This window comes from Ranitomeya imitator, chromosome 2 (assembly GCF_032444005.1).
Source record: "Ranitomeya imitator isolate aRanImi1 chromosome 2, aRanImi1.pri, whole genome shotgun sequence".
In the NCBI taxonomy this organism is placed as follows: domain Eukaryota; kingdom Metazoa; phylum Chordata; class Amphibia; order Anura; family Dendrobatidae; genus Ranitomeya; species Ranitomeya imitator.
The window spans coordinates 578,195,361-578,216,887 of NC_091283.1; the positions used below are offsets into that span (position 1 = coordinate 578,195,361).

Genomic DNA, 21,527 nt, shown 5'->3' on the forward strand with positions numbered 1-21,527 from the left:
GCTGAAATTCTTAAACCTTAACTCCAATTAGGGTGAGAATACACTCAAAGCTGATTCTGCAATTTTTAAGGTTATATTGATTACCAAAAAAACATCCAAGGTGCTGTTATATGATCAGCTAAAATGCCAAAATTTGTTTCAATGTCCAAATATTTCTGGACCTAAATATATAAGCAAACGTAAATATGCCTTAAAAACACTCCTTTGCATAATGTCCCCTTTCCTGTCTGACAACAGATTGGGCACTCTAAGGAACTGATCCGTTTCAAGGTACGATACCATTAACCCCTGCCCATTTCCGTTTTTGCATTCTCGTTTTTCACACCCCTCCTTCCCAGAGCCATAACTATTTTTCCGTCAATATGGCCTTGTGAGGGCTTGTTTTTTTGCGGGACAAGTTGCACTTTTGAACGACATCATTGGTTTTAGCATGTCGTGTACTAGAAAATGGGAAAAAAATTCCAAGTGTGAAATTGCAAAAAAAAAGTGCAACCCCACACTTGTTTTTTTGTTTGGCTTTCTTGCTAGGTTCACTAAATGCTAAAACTGATTTGCTAGCCATTGTGATTCTCCAGGTCATTACGAGTTAATAGACATCAAACATGTCTAGGTTACGTTTTATCTAAGTGGGAAAACAAAATTCCAAACATTGCAAAAAAAAAAAAAAAAATTGTGCTATTTTCCAATACCTGTAGCGTCTCCATTTTTCGTGATCTGGGGTCAGGTGAGGGCTTTTTTGCGTGCCATTTTTAATGATACCATTTTGGTGCAGATACGATCTTTTGATCGTCCGTTATTGCATTTTAATGCAATGTCGCAGCGACCAAAAAAACGTAATTCTGGCGTTTCGATATTTTTCTCGCTACGCTGTTTAGGGATCAGGTTAATCTTTTTTTTATTGATAGATCGGGCGATTCTGAATGCGGCGGTACGAAATATGTGTAGGTTTGATTTTTTTATTTTATTTTGAAAGGGGTGATTTAAACTTTTATATTTTTTTTCATATTTTTTTAAACTTTTTTTTTTTTTACTTTTGCCATGTTTCAATAGCCTCTGGCTATCATCAGATCGCTCCTATGTAGTTGAATTCCTGCATTGCTATGAGCGCCGACCACAGGGTGGCGCTCACAGCAATCCGGCATCAGTAACCATAGAGGTCTCAAGGACCTCTATGGTTACTATGCAGACACATCGCTGACCCCTGATCATGTGACGGGGTTTGGCGATGCGCTCATTTCTGGCCCGATGGCCAGAAGCGCCTGTTAAGTGCCGCTGTCAGCATTTGACAGCAGCATTTAACTAGTTAATAGCGGCGGGTGAATCTCGATTTCACCCACCACTATTGCGGGCACATGTCAGCAGTTCAAAACAGCTGACATGTCCCGGCTTTGAGGTGGGCTCACCGCCGGAGCCCTGCATCAAAGAGGGGGATCTGACCTTGTACGTAATAGTACGGCGGAGGTCGGTAAGGGGTTAAAGCTGATATGACCTGTTTTGCTAAAAAAAAAATATCTAGAGGAATACAAACTATAATTGCCACTGAACTTTCCTCACACTCTGGTATTATAAACTGTTTAGGCCATCACCGCAGCAAGACTAAACACAAAAAAACAGGCACAGGTGTTTACCTGCCCATGCCTCAAATCAAATGCACTAACATGGTGCAGCTGGCCCAAGTGAAGATGTCGGCTGCACAGGTGCGGTAATACCAAATGAGACAGCCAGCCTACAGAATCAGGGATTGGCCGCTTGGCACACCAGCATCAAGACTAGCATTTCAGCCAACTGTATTCTCAAATAAAGTGGATGATATTGAAAACAAGTAGGCAGAACAAAATAAATTGAATATTTTTAATCCGTCGCCACTCCTACATTGATCCCTACACTGACCATCCTCATATGTTAGTCTGATGGGTCATTCCACAACACCCATATTAAGATAAGCTGTGCTCTCCTAGTCCAGATGACAAAAGCAATAAGAGATGTAATTTGCTTAATGTTCATGCTAATTGATTATATTCTACAAAAAACTTGTCAATAATCTTCAACAACATTTCCCGACATTCATCTTGACACTCATTGACCTAAAGTCCCACTCTCAATTTGCTTCTGGACATACTCAAAAACTGAGTTATCTTATACTACTGAGGCTTTCCCTGAGCTCTGATGTCCATACATGGGGAACACACCTTCACATTTGATCTACCTATCCTTGTGTTTATTACCTTTTAGAACTGTACAACCACTGTTTAATTATACTTAACACACTACTGACCCCGCATTAAGGCTGGCTTCCACAGGCCCAAGAAAGAGGGATTCTTGTCAGCACGGAAACATTCTGGCATCATTAAGAGGCTGCCTGCACTGCTTAATACAGAAGAAATCACGTGTTTGTTTCAAGAACAGATAGCTTCTATGCACCTGTTACCTACCTTCTTAGGTATTGGACTAATCGTGCATTTAAGGTGCTCTATTGTCCCTTGCTTGTATTTTTCAAGTCTAGGGAAGTACCTTATTCTGATTTCTTTATTATTGGAGTTGGTTTTCTGAAGCTTCTTTTTGTTTTTTCCCTGGATCCCTACCTGTGTTTTCCTCACCATGTAGGCCTTGGAATCTAACTCTGCCTTATCTATCCAAACAAGTCCTATACTGTTCATTATCCCTACATATAGATGCATTCACAAACATCTGCTAGAGTGTGAGAGAACTATACACTCCAGAGAAGCTGTTGCAAATTGTAAACCAGCTGGTGGCTCCTACACATCTAAGGCTAGTTTCACACTAGCGTTTGGCAGGGCTGCGGATGAAATCCTTCCTCCATTAAGCCCTTCCCACTGCCGCGCCTCTTCCTTCAGCTCCGCCTATGTCTGTATGTGTCCTGCGTACCCTATATATAAAATTGGGTACGCAGGCCATGCGGATACCTCCGCATGCATCGTCTTGACGCACTGACCAGCGTCGAACGCAACATGTTGCATTTTGTTGCAGTCAGTGCAGGGTCAAAAGGACGCATGCGGAGGCATCTGCATGGCCTGTGTACCCAGGGTACGCAGGATGCATGCAGACGCTGGCGGAGCTGAAGGAAGAGGCTCGACAGTGGGCGGGGCTTAATGGAGGAAGGATGTCATGCGCAGCCCTGCCGAAAGCTACTGTGAAACTTGCCTAAGACAGATAATAGCTTTCATCACTCCACAATGCATTTTTCCTGGGTGCTGTTCAATTCCATAGATGTCATTTTCTGGTCAGACTATATTGTTCTTTTTTTGTACCCTAATGTTCTGATTTCTCAATAAATATTGAAGATTCAACAAAGTATGGCTACTTGCCACTGTCTGTGTCTCTGACGTATTATAAAACATTTTGCCAGTGATCACGCTCAAGATCACACTTTTCCTCCCTAATGCAGTGGAAAACCAAAATGTTCATTTCTGACATTCTCTTTCAACATGACTCACAAGATTAATTTAAAAAAATAGCTCTCTAAACTGGCTTACAAACATGCCCTTTCTGTCCTACCTCCTAAGGTTCTGCTATTGGACTATGCTCACAACCACACCCCTCAGGTTTGTTATAGTAAATTATATGAATATGGCAATAAAAGTAGACAATTGTTGGCCTTTTCCCTTGGAAGCTAAATTGCTTATTACTATATTTTTTGTGTTGACTCTTTTTTAAACTGTTAGGCACTTTGTCCTCACAACTCTTCCCCAATCACTACATAATGCCCAAGCCTTTAGTTACCGGGGTACTTTCCAAGGTGACCGGGAAAAAAGAAGAGTCAAGGGTCAGATACAGTGGCTTGGGAAAGTATTCACCCACCTTGGCTTTTTACCTATTTTGTTACATTACAACCTAGGTTTAAATATTTTTGTAATCCGATTTGTGTGATACATCAACAGTAAATAGTTTAAGTTGGTGAAGTGAGAAAATATAAGCATACATTAAATTTACAGGATCAATAACTAAAAACTGGCATGTGAATATGTATTCACCCCTTTTGCTATGTAGCCCCTAAAAATTTCTGATGCACACAATTCATAAGTCACATGCTTAGTGAAAGGAAGTTCATCTGTGTGCAATCTAAGTGTAACATGGTCTGTTGGTATTGTGGTAAGTCGGCTCACTTAGCTGCTCCTTGAGGTAGACACAGGCACACGTGGGGTTAATGTCTCTGGGTAGTTTATTGTATCAAAAACCCAAAATGGACACAGAAAAGCAGCCTGTCCTGCTCAAAAGAAAATAAACAGTTCATACACAGTCCTGCCCAGTACTTTTGGGACAACACATGGCAGCACTCACATGAGCTTCAGTATGGAGACTTCCTTGCCTCCACGCAACACAGAACAAGGAAAAAATGGCTGTACATTAATTTCCCAGCCACACAGTTGGGTGGAGATATGGTGAGTAGGCGTCCCGCCCATCTCTTTACCTACCCACCTAAAAACCCGCCCATAACATGGCCGCTTAACTCCTTCAGCACATAGCATGCTGAAAAGAAACTTACAGATTTCTAGATCACAGAGGAAAGCAATCTCTGACCCATATCTCCCCTCATACAGTGCCAGTGACCCTGTCGCAGTATATATACCTTTTTCTGAAAAACTACAGAGGCTGCATCACCATTAAGCAAGAGGCACCACTAACCAAACAACACTATGAAGACCAAGGAGATTTCCAAACAAGTCAGGGACAAAGTTGTTGAGAAGTACAAGTCAAGGTTGGGTTAAAAAAAAACTTCCAATCTCTGATAATCCCCTGGCGCACTATCAAATCTATTAGCATCAAATGGAAAGAATATGGTACCACAATAAAGCTGCCAAGAGAGGGCCACTCACCAAAACTCAGACCGTGAAAGGAGGGCATTAATCAGAGAGGCAGCATAGAGACCAAAGGGTAATCCTTAAGGCGCTGCAGAGTTTCCAAGCAGAGACAGGAGCATCTGTCCATAAGATCACAATAAGCCGTACACTCCATATCGTGAGAAGAAAAAGTTTTTACTTACAGACAAAAATTGTAAGGCTTGTTTTGAGTTAGCCAAAAGACGTGGAAACTCCCCAAATGTATGGAGGAAGGTGCTGTGGTCAGATGAGACCAAAATCAAACTTTTTGGCCACCAAGGTAAACCCTATGTCTGGCTCCAAACCAACGCAGCTCATCACCCCTAGAACACCATCTCCACAGTAAAACAAGGTTGGGATGTTTTTTGGCAGCAGGGACAGGGAAAATGGGCCTAGTTGAGGGTAAGATGGCTGGTGCTAAACACAGGGATATTCTTGAGAAAAAACTGTTTCAGTCTGTCAGTGATTTGAGACTGTCTTGTTGGAAGGTGACCCTCCATCTCAATGACCCAAAGCATGCTGGTAAAGCAATACTTGAGTGCTTTAAGAGGAAATGTGTAAATGTTTTGGAGTTAACTAGTCAAAGAGGCACCACTTAATCCATATCCCATAATCCACATACCTTATAAGATCCATTTGAGAAAATATAGCCATACTTGAATATTGCTGTTCACCAGAGGTAACCATCTAACTTGCCTTGAGGAATGGGCAAAAATACCAGTAGCAAGATGTGGAAAGCTTAGAGACTTATCCAAAGCAACTTGAAGTTGTAATTGCCACAAAAGTAGGCTCTACAAAGAACTGACTTTAGGAGGTGAATTCTTATGCACACTGAAATGTTTCATTGTTTTGTCCTATTTGTCTGCTTCACTATAAAAAGAAAACTAAATGTTCACAGTTGTAGGCATGTTCTTTACATGAACTGATGCAAACCCTAAAAAATAACAAAAAGTGAAATTCCAGGTTGTGAGGTAGCAAAACATGAAAAATGCCAAGGAAGGTGAATACTTTCGCAAGCCACTGCAGCTATATTGCTAATATCTGTAAAACTTCAGTGCACTGTTTGACACCCTTCTTCTTTATAGACTTCAATTTAGTTTCTCCATATTCACCTTTGTTTTTAATTTTTCATTTGCCATTCCTCATTATCCATTGATACTATTCTCCCTAAGCCAGGCAAATGCATGCACTTTGTGACTAAATTATATAAAGGATACGTTCTTCCACTCTTACTAGAATGGTTACAGATCATATTAATAGAAGCAAAATTCTTCACACCCAGGTAGAATACACACATTACCTCTTCTCATAGGATTTTAAAGGGAATATGTATTCAGAAAATGACTTATTGTTAGGCCACATTCAGCATTTGGTCAGTATTTTACATCAGTATTTGTAAGCAAAAAGCGGGAGGTCATTATCTGATGACATATTAGCTCTAAAAAGGACCTGTCACTTGCTGGAAAAAAAAATACGTTAACTACCTTGTTGACATCCCTGAGTTCTCCTGATTCTGTTGCTCTTGGTTTTTTGCACTGTGTTACTCCATTGCAGAGATATTTACATATGTTACTTTTGGAGTGCAGCCTGACTTGGTATTTCTTCTTAGGGTATGTGTCCACGGGCCGTTTTACATCCGGACTAGATTCGGATTGAACGCTGCGTGGAGCCGCAGCGTTCAATCCGCAGCGTCCAAATATTATAGTGGAGGGGATTTTATGAAATCCCTTCTCCACTATGCGTGGTAACACGCATCCGGCGGCCCTGCGATTCTGGACATGCGGCGCGTCTTTTTAGATCGCAGCATGTCCGTTTACCTTGCGGCGCCGCTGCGCCGCCGCAAGGTAAATCACGGGACCCTATGTGTGGGGTGCGATGATTCCGGATGTGTGCAATGAACACATCCAGCATCGCGTCTCCAGAAGGGGGCGGGGCATTGGGCGGAGCGAGTTTTCCGCTCCGTCCAAAGCGCCGTCCATCCTGAAGGTGGACACATACACTTAGGATGCATGCTCTTTTACCCTTACCCCACAGGGGTAATACAATACAATCAACTACTAAACATTTGTAATCTGTAACTACATAAACATTGAAGTCTGTAAGAGTTGTAGCAGAATGTGTACTAATCTATTTATGTCTACAGAACACCTTCATCTTTTTTACATGTACAAAATCTACTTACGGTTTCATATTGAAAAAGTCTCTTATTCCTTCTGGAGTGCTAGGACTTTTGCTTTTATTTTTGTCTGCTGTAAACTTATCCTTTGTCCAGGTAAGGTGCACCTTGTCTTGAGTAGTGTCTGGTTCCTCTGGCGGAGATTGTGGTGTACTTGTTGCATTTTCATCATGAATTAGTTTTTCCTGAAGTTAAATTAAATGAATATTCAGGCAACAATTTAAAAATGGGACATTTGATGTGTCTGAATAATTCCAATTTTACCTCTTCCTCAAGCTTTTCTTCACAGTCTCCTACTTGCTCTTCTGGAACGCTTAGATGTAGTCGTGAATTTGTTGGATTTTTGCGTCTTATTGAACCACGTGATTCATCTGTGATACTCTGAATCTATCCAGAAAGGAATTTATCATAAATTAATGTAGACTAATTCTTACCTTGTAATTTATTTTTACAAGATTTGAAAAACATGGTTGCTTAAAAAAATAGAAAGTTTTTAAGGCTTCAAGTATTTGATATTGCCTTTCGGGATGAGATTATGTGTCTGCATATTCCAAGATTGCAAGCAAATCAGATTTTTAAAAAGAGAACATATTGAATATTTACCTCCCTTTCCCGTTCTGTTTTTGTCAAATGCATTTGCTTCAAAATTTGAGATCGCTGTTCCATCACTAGAGTCTTTTCATATGTGTATGCTGAAATATCACTGTCATGCTACAATACAATATAATAATGTTAAAAAAAATTGAAAGTACAATTGTAAATTATATAATCTGAAACAGGTTTGATTTGCTAAGTAAAATATTTTTGTTATTCTTTAAAGTGTAGCTGGCATTTCAGGTGAACCTGTACCATAACGTCTGCCTCTAGCCTCTAGCTCCTCTCTCCTACTTCTTTCCTCCACTGACATGAATGAATGGCAATTTTCACTCATACATCAGTGAGCTGAGGACATATATTTAACCAGTGAACTAAGAGTGAATGATCAGTCCAGGAGGATAAAGCCAATATTCATAAATAAGATATCATATCTAAAAGCTATTTTTTCCACTTGAAATTTTGATTAACCCCTTAAGCCCCGAGGGTAGTTTGCACATTAATGACCGGGCCAATTTTTAAAATTCTGACCACTGTCCCTTTATGAGGTTATAACTCTGGAACGCTTCAACGGATCCTGGTGATTCTGACATTGTTTTCTCGAGACATATTGTAATTCATGATAGTGGTAACATTTCTTTGATATTACCTGCGTTTATTTGTGGAAGAAACGGAAATATGGCGAACATTTTGAAAATTTCGCAATTTTCCAACTTTGAAATTTGATGCCCTTAAATCACAGACATATGTCACACAAAATACTTAATAAGTAACATTTCCCACATGTCTACTTTACATCAGCACAATTTTGGAAACAAAATTTTTTTTTTTAGGGAGTTATAAGGGTTAAAAGTTGACCAGCAATTTCTCATTTTCACAACACCACTTTTTTTTAGGGACCACATCACATTTGAAGTCATTTTGAGGGGTCTATATGATAGAAAATAACCAAGTATGACACCATTCTAAAAACTGCGCCCCCAAGGTGCTCAAAACCACATTCAAGAAGTTTATTAACTCTTCTGGTGCTTCACAGGAATTTTTGGAATGTTTAAAAAAATGAACATTTAATTTTTTTTCACAAAAAATTTACTTCAGTTACAATTTGTCTAATTTTACCAAGGATACCAGGAGAAAATGGACCACAAAAGTTGTTGTACAATTTGTCCTGAGTACCCCGATACCCCATATGTGGGGGTAAACCACTGTTTGGGCGCATGGCATAGCTCGGAAGCGAAGGAGCACTATTTGACTTTTCAATGCAAAATTGGCTGGAATTGAGATGGGACGCCATGTTGCGTTTGGAGAGCCCCTGATGTGCCTAAACATTGAAACCCCCCACAAGTGACACCATTTTGGAAAGTAGACCCCCTAAGAAACTTATCTAGATGTGTGGTGAGCACTTTAACCCACCAAGTGCTTCACAGAAGTTTATAATGTAGAGCCGTAAAAATAAAAAATATTTTTTCACAAAAATGAACTTTTCGCCCCCAATTTTTTATTTTCCTAAGGTTAACAGAAGAAATTGTACCCCAAATGTTGTTGTGCAATTTGTCCTGAGTACACTGATACCCCATATCTGGGGGTAAACCACTGTTTGTGTGCATGACAGAGCTTGGAAGGGAAGGAGCGCCGTTTGACTTTTCAATGCAAAATTGGCTGGAATTGAGATGGGACGCCATGTTGCGTTGAGGAGCCCCTGATATGCCTAAACATTGAAACCTCCCACAAGTGACACCATTTTGGAAAGTAGACCCCCTAAGACCTAAAGTTAAAGATCACACATTTCCTTTGTATTTTAGGCAATGAAAAATATATATACAGTGAGGCAAAAAAGTATTTAGTCAGTCAGCAATAGTGCAAGTTCCACCACTTAAAAAGATGAGAGGCGTCTGTAATTTACATCATAGGTAGACCTCAACTATGGGAGACAAACTGAGAAAAAAAAATCCAGAAAATCACATTGTCTGTTTTTTTAACAATTTATTTGCATATTATGGTGGAAAATAAGTATTTGGTCAGAAACAAACAATCAAGATTTCTGTCTCTCACAGACCTGTAACTTCTTCTTTAAGAGTCTCCTCTTTCCTCCACTCATTACCTGTAGTAATGGCACCTGTTTAAACTTGTTATCAGTATAAAAAGACACCTGTGCACACCCTCAAACAGTCTGACTCCAAACTCCACTATGGTGAAGACCAAAGAGCTGTCAAAGGACACCAGAAACAAAATTGTAGCCCTGCACCAGGCTGGGAAGACTGAATCTGCAATAGCCAACCAGCTTGGAGTGAAGAAATCAACAGTGGGAGCAATAATTAGAAAATGGAAGACATACAAGACCACTGATAATCTCCCTCGATCTGGGGCTCCACGCAAAATCCCACCCTGAGGGGTCAGAATGATCACAAGAACGGTGAGCAAAAATCCCAGAACCACGCGGGGGGACCTAGTGAATGAACTGCAGAGAGCTGGGACCAATGTAACAAGGCCTACCATAAGTAACACACTACGCCACCATTGATTCAGATCCTGCAGTGCCAGACGTGTCCCACTGCTTAAGCCAGTACATGTCCGGGCCCGTCTGAAGTTTGCTAGAGAGCATTTGGATGATCCAGAGGAGTTTTGGGAGAATGTCCTATGGTCTGATGAAACCAAACTGGAACTGTTTGGTAGAAACACAACTTGTCGTGTTTGGAGGAAAAAGAATACTGAGTTGCATCTATCAAACACCATACCTACTGTAAAGCATGGTGGTGGAAACATCATGCTTTGGGGCTGTTTCTCTGCAAAGGGGCCAGGACGACTGATCCGGGTACATGAAAGAATGAATGGGGCCATGTATCGTGAGATTTTGAGTGCAAACCTCCTTCCATCAGCAAGGGCATTGAAGATGAAACGTGGCTGGGTCTTTCAACATGACAATGATTCAAAGCACACCACCAGGGCAACGAAGGAGTGGATTCATAAGAAGCATTTCAAGGTCCTGGAGTGGCCTAGCCAGTCTCCAGATCTCAACCCTATAGAAAACCTTTTTAGGGAGTTGAAAGTCCGTGTTGCCAAGCGAAAAGCCAAAAACATCACTGCTCTAGAGGATATATGCATGGAGGAATGGGCCAACATACCAACAACAGTGTGTGGCAACCTTGTGAAGACTTACAGAAAACGTTTGACCTCTGTCATTGCCAACAAAGGATATATTACAAAGTATTGAGATGAAATTTTGTTTCTGACCAAATACTTATTTTCCACCATAATATGCAAATAAATTGTTAAAAAAACAGACAATGTGATTTTCTGGATTTTTTTTTCTCAGTTTGTCTCCCATAGTTGAGGTCTACCTATGATATAAATTACAGACGCCTCTCATCTTTTTAAGTGGTGGAACTTGCACTATTGCTGACTGACTAAATACTTTTTTGCCCCACTGTATTTTCATTCTTTACATTAAAAGTTACAAAAAGGAAACTGGGCAGATGCAAACATTTAGTACATACACTGCTCTAAAAAATAAAGGGAACACTAAAATCCCACATCCTAGATATCACTGAATGAAATATTCCAGTTGTAAATCTTTATTCTTCATTACATACTGGAATGTGTTGAGAACAGTAAAACCTAAAAATTATCAACATAAATCACAACTAATATCTCACGGAGGTCTGGAGTTGGAATGATGCTCAAAATCATAGTGGAAAATGAAGTCACAGGCTGATCAAACGTCAGTGGAAATGCCTCAAGACAAGAAAATGATGCTCAGTAGTGTGTGTGGCCTGCACGTGCCTGTATGACCTACCTACATCGCCTGAGCTTGCTCCTGATGAGGATGGTCTCCTGAGGGATCTCCTCCCAGACCTGGACTAAAGCATCCACCAACTCCTGGACAGTCTGTGGTGCAATGTGACGTTGGTGGATAGGGAGAGACATGATGTTCCAGATGTGTTCAACTGGATTCAGGTCAGGGGAACAGGCAGGCCAGTCCATAGCTTAAATGCCTTCATCTTGCAGGAACTGCTGACACACTCCAGCCACATGAGGTCTGGCATTGTCCTGCATTAGAAGGAACCCAGGGCCAACCACACCAGCATATGATCTCACAAGGGGTCTGTGAATCTCATCTCGGTACCTAATGGCAGTCAGGCTACCTCTGGAGAACACATGGAGGGCTGTGCAGCCCTCCAAAGAAATGCCACCCCATACCTTTACTGACCCACTGCCAAACCGGTCATGCTGAAGGATGTTGCAAGCAGCAGATCGCTCTCCATGGCATCTCCAGACTCTGTCACGTCTGTCACATATGCTCAGTGTGAACCTGCTTTCATCTGTGAAGAGCACAAGGCGCCAGTGGCGAATTTGCCAATCCTGGTGTTCGGTGGCAAATTCCAAGCATCCTGCATGGTGTTGGGCTGTGAGCACAACCCCACTCTGTGGATGTCGGGCACACAGACCATCCTCATGGAGTCAGTTTCTAACCGTTTGTGCAGACACATGCACATTTGTGGCCTGGCACTACCCCTCCTGTTCCTCGCACGAAGGCTGAGGTAGCGGTATTGCTGCAGGATTGTTGCCCTCCTACGGACCCCTCCACGTCTCATGGTGTAGTGGCCTGTCTCCTGGTAGCGCCTCCAGCTTTTACACAACGCTGACAGACACAGCAAACCTTGCCACAGCTCTCAATGATGTGCCATCCTGGATGAGCTGCACTACCTGAGCCACTTGTATGGGTTGTAGAGTCCTTCTCATGCTACCGTGAGTGTGAAAGCACAACCAACATTCTAAAGTGACCAAAATATCAGCCAGAAAGCATTGGTACTGAGATGTGGTCGCCACCTGCAGAACCACTCCTTTATTGAGTGTGTCTTGAAAATTGACAATAATTTCCATCTGTTGTCTATTTCATTTGCACAACAGCATGTGAAATTGATTGTCAATCAGTGTTGCTTCTTATGTGGACAGTTTGATTCAACAGAAGTTTGATTTACTTATATTCTGTTGTTTAAGTGTTCCCTATATTTTTTGAGCAGTGTAGTAGCCACCCCCTTTTGAAAGTATCACAGCTTGTAAACACTTTTTGTAGCCAGCCAAGAGTCTTTAAATTCTTGTTAGAGGGACTTTCAGCCTTTCTTACTTGGAACATTTTTCCAGTTCTGTGAGATTTCTTGGTCGTCTTGCATGCACTGTTATTTTGAGGTCTAGCCACAAATTTTCAATGATGTTCAGATCAGGGAACTGTGATGGCCATTGTAAAACCTTCAGCTTGCACCTTTTGAGGTAGTTTATGGTGTATTTTGATGTGTTTGTATGATCATTAATCATTTGTAGAAGCCATACTCTTTTCAATTACAGCTTTTTTTTTACAGATGGTGTTGTTTACATCAAGAATTTGTCAGAATTTCATTGAATCCATTCTTCCCTCTATCTGTGAAATGTTCTCCTTGCCATTGGCTACAACACACCGCCAAAGCTTGATGGATCCACCCCCATGCTTAATGGTTGTCAAGATGTTCTTTTCCTGAAATTCTGTGCCCTTTTTTCTCCACGCATACATGCTCAAAATTGTTAGTACCCCTCCTTTAATGACAGAAAAACCCACAATGGTCACATAAATAATTTGATTCTGACAAGTAATAATAAAAAAAAATCTATGTAAATGAACAAATGAAAGTCAGACATTGCTTTACACCATGCTTTCACAGAACTTTTATAAAAATAAAACTCATTAACCAGGCCTGGACAGAAATGATTGTACCCTTAAGTTAATACTTTGTTGCACAACCTTTTGAGGCAATCACTGCAATCAAACAATTCTTGTAACTGTCATGAGAATTCTGCACCTCTCAACAGGTATTTTGGCCCACTCCTTAAGAGTAAGCTGCTCCAATTGTCACGTGTTTGAAGGTTAGATAGCATGTTTCAGCTCTTTCCAAAGATGCTCAGTAGGATTTAGGTCAGGGCTCATAGAAGGTCACTTCAGAATTGTCCAATGTTTTCCTTTTAGCCATTCTTGGGTGTTTTTAGCTGTGTGTTTTGGGTCATTATCCTGTTGCAAGACCCATGACCTGCGACTGAGACCAAGCTTTCTGACACTGGGCAGCACATTTCTCTCTAGAATCCCTTGATATTCTTGAGATTTCATTGTTCCCTGCAGATATTCTAGACACCCTGTGCTAGATGCAGCAAAGCAGCCCCAGAACATAACACAACCGCCTCCTTGTTTCACAGTAGGGACAGTGTTCTTTTCTTGATATGCTTCATTTTTCCATCTGTGAACATAGAGCTGATGTGCCTTGGCAAAAAGTTCAATTTTTGTCTCATCTGTCCATAGGACATTCTCCTAGAAGATTTGTGGCTTGTCAACATGTAGTTTGGCAAATTCCAGTTTGGCTTTTTTATGATTTTTTTCAACAATGGTGTCCTCCTTGGTTGTCTCCCATGAAGTCCACTATGGCTCATACAACAACTGATGGTGCGATCTGACACTCATGTTCCTTGAGCTTGAAGTTCACCTTTAATCTGTTTAGAGGTTTTTCTGGGCTCTGTTGTTACCATTTGTATTATCTGTCTCTTTGATTTGTCATCAATTTTCCTCCTGCGGCCACATCCAGGGAGGTTGGCTACTGTCCCATGGATCTTAAATTTCCGAATAATATGTGCAACTATAGTCACAAGAACATCAAGCTGCTTGGAGATGGTTTTATAATGTTTACCTTTAACATCTTTGTCTATAATTTTCTTTCTAATCTCCTGAGACAATTCTTTCCTTTGCTTCCTCTGGTCCATGTTGAGTGTGATGCACATCATGTCACCAAACAGCACAGTGAGTATCTGTAGCCCTATATACAGGCCCACTCACTGATTCCAACATTGTAGACACCTGTGATGCTAGTCAGTGGACACCCCTTGATTTAACATGTTCTTTTTGTCACATTATTTTCAGGGGTACCATCATTTCTGTTTAGGCCTATTTCATGAGTTTTATTTTTTTTTTAATTCTGTGGAAGCACGGTTGAAAAGCAATGTCTGAGTTTCATTTGTTCATTTTCATAGATCTTTATTATTACTTTTTTCAAGTTATTTCTGTGACCATTGTGGGTTTTTCTGTCATTAAGCGAGGGTTACCAACAATTTTGACCACGTGTGTACCTCTGATCTTTGTGGCCAAAGAGTTCTATTTTAACCTCATCAGTCCACAGGACTTGTTTCTAAAATGTTTTTTTTGCATACTTCTGATGGTGAATTTTATGGTGAGAATGTAGGAGAGGTTTTCTTCTGATGACTCTTCTTTGAAGGAAGGACCTATTTGTGCAGGTGTCTCTGAACAGTAGAACAACATACCACAACTCCAGAGTCTGCTAAAGGTCTTTTGCAATCAAGCAGGGGTTCTGATTTGCCTATCTAGCAATCCTATGAGCATCTCTCACTGAAATTTTGCTTAATCTTCCAGTCCCTATCTTGACTTACACTGTTCCTGTTAACTGCCATTTCTTAATTACATTGGGAACTGAGGAAACAACAACTTAAAAACACTTTGCTATCGTCTTATAGCCTTCTCCTGCTTTATGGGCTTCCATTTTCAGAGTGTTAGGCAGCTGCTTAGAAGAGCCCATGGCTGCTGTTTTTTTGGCATAAGGTTAGAGGAGCCTGGGAAATTTGCATCACCTGGCCTTTACTAAAGATGACAGAGAACAAGCCAAAACCCTAGCAGGCTAATCACGGCCTGAAACTTTGGTCAACGTTATCTGAGCACAGAAATCTCCAAGGTTGACCAAACTTTTGCATCATCCCATTTTCTTTTTTGTAATTTTTAAAATGAAAAAAAAAATGGCACAGTTTTGTGCACCTTTGAAAAGAAGGACTCCGCTGAACAGAAGCCAGACAGAGCCCATTGTAATGCTACTGCCTCATTATAGTGAATGGATCCTTCGGGGGTTTCATCTGATTCATATCATTTAGAGATTTAGATGGAAACCCTGATGTAAATGCTCAGTGTAGAGCACAGGATAAATGTGATTCAAAATGTTATGAAAAATCTTCCCAATAAAAGCTTCAACTCAATCCACATAAAAAAGCAAGTCACCACTCCGTCATATGTTAACTGAAATATAGGGGGCTTCCACGCTACTGATAGCACGATTTCTCTGGAAAAGCACTAGGGCTCCTCACCCCCTTCCCAAATAATATTCAGCGAATTCTGCACTCCCAAATCCAAATGCCCTCCTCCCTTCTGAGCCTCACAGTGTGCCTAAACCACATTTAGGGTCCACATCTTTGTTATTTCTGTATCAAAGATAGCCCACTTAATTTACAAATGCATGTCTCCCAAACCACGAACTGGGCATAATGTATGGTCACTACAATGTACTGGGCACTACACTGGCATATTTTCAATTTTCACTCGGCAACATCCACTGCTGCTTGTTTCTGGGAAAACACTGATTAAAGTCAAAATTGTAGCTACACCTGTACATAAATTCCCAGAGAAGAAGTTCCAAAATGGGGTCACTTGAGGGGGATCCTGCTCTTTTGGCATTTAGGGTCTTTGTATATGAGTCTGCAAACTATTCTAAGATAATTTCCACGATCACCACCTCCTCTCTCCCTCTATCCGACCACCATCTGCCCTCTTTCTCATCCCTGTCCTCACCGGTCACCCATGTCCAGCAACATGCGCACCCCCGCAGAAACCTCGCACACCTAGACACTCACACACTCTCTGACTATCCTACCACTGGCATCCATATCCTCACTCCATGACACAGACAGTGCCACTGCTTTCTACAATGCCACTCTTGCATCAGCTATTGACACGGTTGCCACTCTCATTCATGGCAGAGTGTGACATATCAATAGACAACCCTGGAACAATAACACCACTAAAACGCTCCGGCAAGTGTCCTGAGTTGCAGAGCAGCACTGGAAGAAAACAAATTCGCAAGACAACTTCTCTGCATTCAAACAGGCAACACTCGCTTTTAAATCTGCTCTCACCTCTGCTAAACAGGCCTACTTCACAACCCTCCTATCTTCCCTATCCTATAACCCCAAACAGTTATTCAAAACCTTTAACTCCCTCCCCCGCCCCCCCACTGTCCCTCCAACCTCCCGCATCTCTGCTGAGGACTTTGCCACACACTTTAAAAATAAGATCAACCAAACAAGGCAAGTCTTCATTGTTCAACTACCACAACCCCTTTGTATACCAGACCAATGCCCAAACCCCATAACTTCCCTATCCAACATCACTGAAGGGGGCTTAATTGTCTCCTCTCCAAATCGCACCTCACCACCTGTGCGCTCGACCCCATCCAACCTCCTCCCCAACCTCACCACCACTCTTATCCCATCCCTAACCCACCTATTCAGCCTATCACTAACTTCTGGTACCTTTCCTTCTGCTTTCAAACATGCCACAATCACGCCTATCCTTAAAAAGCCTTGACTTGACCACACGGTCTAACTTGACCACACGGTCTGTTTTACCAGCACCTCCGTGTCCTTGACCAGAGTGCACACCATTATCCTTGTTCATATCCTTAATAAGCCAACCCTCGATCCAACTGCTATGTCCAGCTATTGCCCAATATCGCTGTTCCCATTCGCTTCCAAACTCCTGGAGCAGCACGTCCACGCTAAACTTTCCTCCCACCTCTCATCTAACTTGCTCTTTGACAATCTACAATCTGGTTTCTGCCCCATCACTCAACTGAGACAGCCCTGACCAAAATTACTAACGACCTACTTACAGCCAAAGCTAATGGACAATACAATGTACTCCTCCTTCTAGACCTGTCCTCTGCTTTCGACACAGTTGACCACTGCCTCCTACTACAGATCCTCTCCTCCTTTGGCATCAAAGACCTCGCCCTATCCTGGATTTCACCATCTAGGGTAGCCAGCTTATAAATCTGATAAAACTTGACCTTTAATTTATATGATAAAAAGACAATACACAGACAAAAAATTATAAAGTGCTCAAAAATACCAGTACATGTAATAAAATGGTACAAGCTCACCCAATTGTTGTTTCCTGATTTTCCACCATTCAAAGGATCAGGACAGTTGAACTTGAAGTAACGAGAGGAAAAAATATGGGGGGGGTCTCGGGGTCTGACTTCCCTGTCGTGCCCTCTGCAAAAAGACTCCCTCCCTGACGAGGGCAGTACCCAAGTATAGATCTACTACACGGTGCCCATGACAAGTATAGCCTCCCTGAGTAATGTGTCTTCCTTTCCCAACGCGTTTCCTCCCCTCAAACCATTCTAGCAAAATCTGAATTCCAATATGACGCTTCTTCTCTTCTGAGCTTTGTACTATGCCTCAAAAGTAGTTTTCAACCACATATGGGGTCTTGGCATACTCAGAAGAAATTGCGCAGCAAATTGTACTGTTCATTTTTTTTCATATAGTATTATTTGAAAGTTAAAAATTTGGGGCCAAAGCATCATTTCAGGGAAAAAAATTGTAATTTTCTTTTACTCACTTAATGGTATACAATTCTGTGAATCGCTTAAAGGTTAAAAATGCTCACTACACCCCTAGATAAATTTCTCAAGAGGTATCATCTGTATAATGGAGTCACTTGTTGGCATCCGCAATCTATTTAAGCCAACAGAATTCAGTTTGCGCACCTTCCCGTCCAAGACAGTAGTTTTCTTCTATATAAGGAGTATTCTAGCATTCAGGAGAAATTGTACAACAAATTGTTCAGTTCATTTTCTCCTGTTACCCTTGTGAAAATGAAAAATCTGTGGCAAAACCAACATTTTTGTGGGAAAATGTTTTCATTTTCATGGCTCAACGTTATAAAAGTCTCTGAAGCAACTATAGGGTCAACGTGGTCATCACTCCTGCAGATGAGTTTGAGGGGTGTAGTTTTGAAAATGGGGACACGTGGTGGTGTTTTTCACTGTTTAGGTACATCAGGGCCTCTGCAAACACAACATTGCGTCCGCTATCTGTTCCAGCCAATTTTGCACTCCAAAAGACAAATGGGGCTCCTTTCCTTCCATGCCCTGCTGTGCCTCTAAACAATAGTTTTCCATTACATATGGAGTATTTACATACTCAGGAGAAATTGCACAACAAATTGTATGGTCCATTTTCTGGAATACCCTTGTGAAAATGCTAAATTTGGGGCTAATCCAACATTTTCTTTTTTCTCCCACAGTGCTTTAATTCCTGTGAAAGACCTGAAGGGTTAATAAACTTATTGAATGTGGTTTTGAGCACTTTGACGGGTGCCATTTTTAAAATGATGTCACTTTTGGGTATTCTTAGTTTTATAGGCTTCTCAAAGTTACTTCAAATGTGATGTGGTCCCTACAAAAATTGGTTTTGTAAATTTTGTTGGAAAGTTTGGAAAATTGAGAAATTGCTAATCAAATTTTAACCCTTCTAACTTCCTAAGAAAAAAATGATGTTTAAAAAATTATGTAAAGTAGACATGTGGTAAATGTTATTTATTAAATTCTTTGTGTGATACAACTATCTGGTTTTAGGGTTTAAACATGAAAAGTGTGAAAATTTCAACATTTTCACCAAAATTTCTATATTTTCACAAATAAGCACAAGAAATATTATCATAAGTTTATCACTAACATGAAGTTAAATGAGTTCCGAAAAAACAATCACAGAATCACTGGGATACGTTGATGCATTCAAGAGTTATTACTACATAAAGTGACAATGGTTAGAATTTTAAAATTTGGCCTGATCAGGAAGGTGAAAACAGGCTCGGGCTGAAGGGGTTAAAGAGGATTTATTATGGAGTCAAACTTAAAAGTTTCCCATGCCTCTTTCTACATTTATATTTATTTAGAATGCAAGTCATGATAACTTACCATTTCTACTACTTCAACTTCTGCATTAATTCTTAGGTGGTATAAGAAAGTGGTTAAATCCTTTTTCATCTGGATACTGTTGTCGTCCATTTGTGCCACTGTGAAAATCCGCATTGTACATCTCCTCCAAACCTTAGTAGACGATGCATGACAATTATGTGTTTGATATTATTTAAAAGCTATCATAGTTACATTCATATTTACTGATCTGTGAGATTGTTTCATATAACTTGTCTAAACAAATGTTTACATATTTTCTGAACTGAATATGAACGAGTGCAAAGTTCCCTACTTTGAGTTCATTATTGATGCAACGGAATAGCCCTATTTTCAGCATCCATATCTTCAAGGTTCTTTTTTTTAATGGAAAAAAATGCCATTTGTATAGTTAACTCTCTATCCTGTTGAATGAAGCAAGTAAATTGTATTATGGCAATAAAGATCCATTATACATTAAAAACGCCTAAAATAAGATGGTTATCTAATGTGTCTTGATATTTTATGTGCCTGCAAAATGGAATCTTAAATTGCACTATCTGCTACTGTCTTAGCAGAAATGAGAAAACTGGATCTACTCAGCATAGAAATAGGATAAGTAGCACCCAGGTACGGACTGGAGCTGAAATTCAGTTCTGGCATTTGAAATCACAGGCCCATTTTGTCCCCGTCCCCAGGAACCAGATGGGATATATCTATAATATAACACTGGGAGCGTCACTCTGTCCGAAGCCTTAATAGACTGTGCAGGCGCGACGCTCCTAGCGTTACATTATAGAAAAAATGCCACCGAGAGCAGGGGTCGGGAGCACGGGGACGCCGTCTACATATTTGCGCCCTGATTATGCAAATAATCCGCCGCCATAGTAAGTTTTTACTTACGCTATTCGTTTCGGGCGCCATTGTCTTGCTCCTCCTGGTGCCGGAATCGGCGCCTGCGCAGTCTGCGCTTTCCGGCGCCATTTTCTTGAAGACACACTACTGTGTGTCTTCAAGAAAATGGCGCCGGAAAGCGCGGACTGCGCAGGCGCCGATTCCGGCACCAGGAGCAAGACAATGGCGCCCGAAACGAATAGCGTAAGTAAAAACTTGCTGTGCCATGAGGCTGTGGCACTTCATGCCACAGCAATTTGTTACTTACGCCATTCCTTTCCGGCGCCATTGTCTTGCTCCTCCCGGTGTCGGAATCGGTGCCTGCGCAGTCCGCGCTTACCGGCGCCATTTTCTTGAAGACACACAGCAGTGTGTCTTCAAGAAAATGGCACCGGAAAGTGCGGACTGCGCAGGCGCCGATTCCGACACCAGGAGGACCAAGACAATGGCGCCGGAAAAGAATCAGGCAGCGTAAGTAACAAATTGCTGTGTCATGAGGCTGTGGCACTTCATGCCACAGCTATTTGTTACTTACGCCACCTGATGGGGGTCATAAACCTTTATGGAGCAGCGTATGGGGCATATGGATGGGAGCAGCACATGACAGAACGGGGGCGCAGGATGGGAGCAGCACATGACAGAATAGGGCAGCACATGACAGAACGGGGGTGCAGGATGGCAGCAGCACATGACAGAACGGGGGCGCAGGATGGGAGCAGCACATGACAGAATAGGGCAGCACATGACAGAACGGGGGTGCAGGATGGCAGCAGCACATGACAGAACGGGGGTGCAGGATGGAAGCAGCACATGACAGAACGGGGGCGCAGGATGGGAGCAGCACATATCAGAATGGGGGCGCAGGATGGCAGCAGCACATGACAACGGAGGCGCAGGATGGGAGCGGCACATGACAGAACGGGGGTGCAGGATGGCAGCAGCACATGACAGAACGGGGGTGCAGGATGGAAGCAGCAAATGACAGAACGGGGGCGCAGGATGCGAGCAGCACATGACAGAACGGGGGAGCAGAATGGCAGTAGCACATGACAGAACGGGGGTGCAGGATGGAAGCAGCACATGACAGAATGGGGGTGCAGGATGGGAGCAGCACATGACAGAACGGGGTGCAGGATGGAAGCAGCACATGACAGAACCTGGGCACAGGATGGGAGCAGCACATGACAGGATGGGAGCAGCCAGTGACAGAAT

At 41.7% G+C, this 21,527-nt stretch overlaps 1 protein-coding gene across 2 annotated transcripts in view; it reads right to left on the reverse strand.

Moving 5' to 3' along the window:
- SLC12A5 (solute carrier family 12 member 5) overlaps positions 1-21,527 on the reverse strand; it is a 173,514-nt gene that overhangs the window by 8,675 nt on the left and 143,312 nt on the right. The window contains exons 20-23 of one of the 2 annotated variants that reach the window (XR_011318419.1): positions 19,446-19,577; positions 7,618-7,725; positions 7,279-7,401; positions 7,008-7,199 (exon numbers count right to left, since the gene is read on the reverse strand). Coding sequence is in view for 1 of the 2 variants with exons in the window: in XM_069752192.1 (XP_069608293.1) it covers positions 7,021-7,199; positions 7,279-7,401; positions 7,618-7,725; positions 19,446-19,577 (542 nt within the window). In the remaining variant the exon portion in view is untranslated. The remainder of the gene's footprint in view (positions 1-7,007; positions 7,200-7,278; positions 7,402-7,617; positions 7,726-19,445; positions 19,578-21,527) is intronic. The other variant, XM_069752192.1, reaches the window with a different exon arrangement.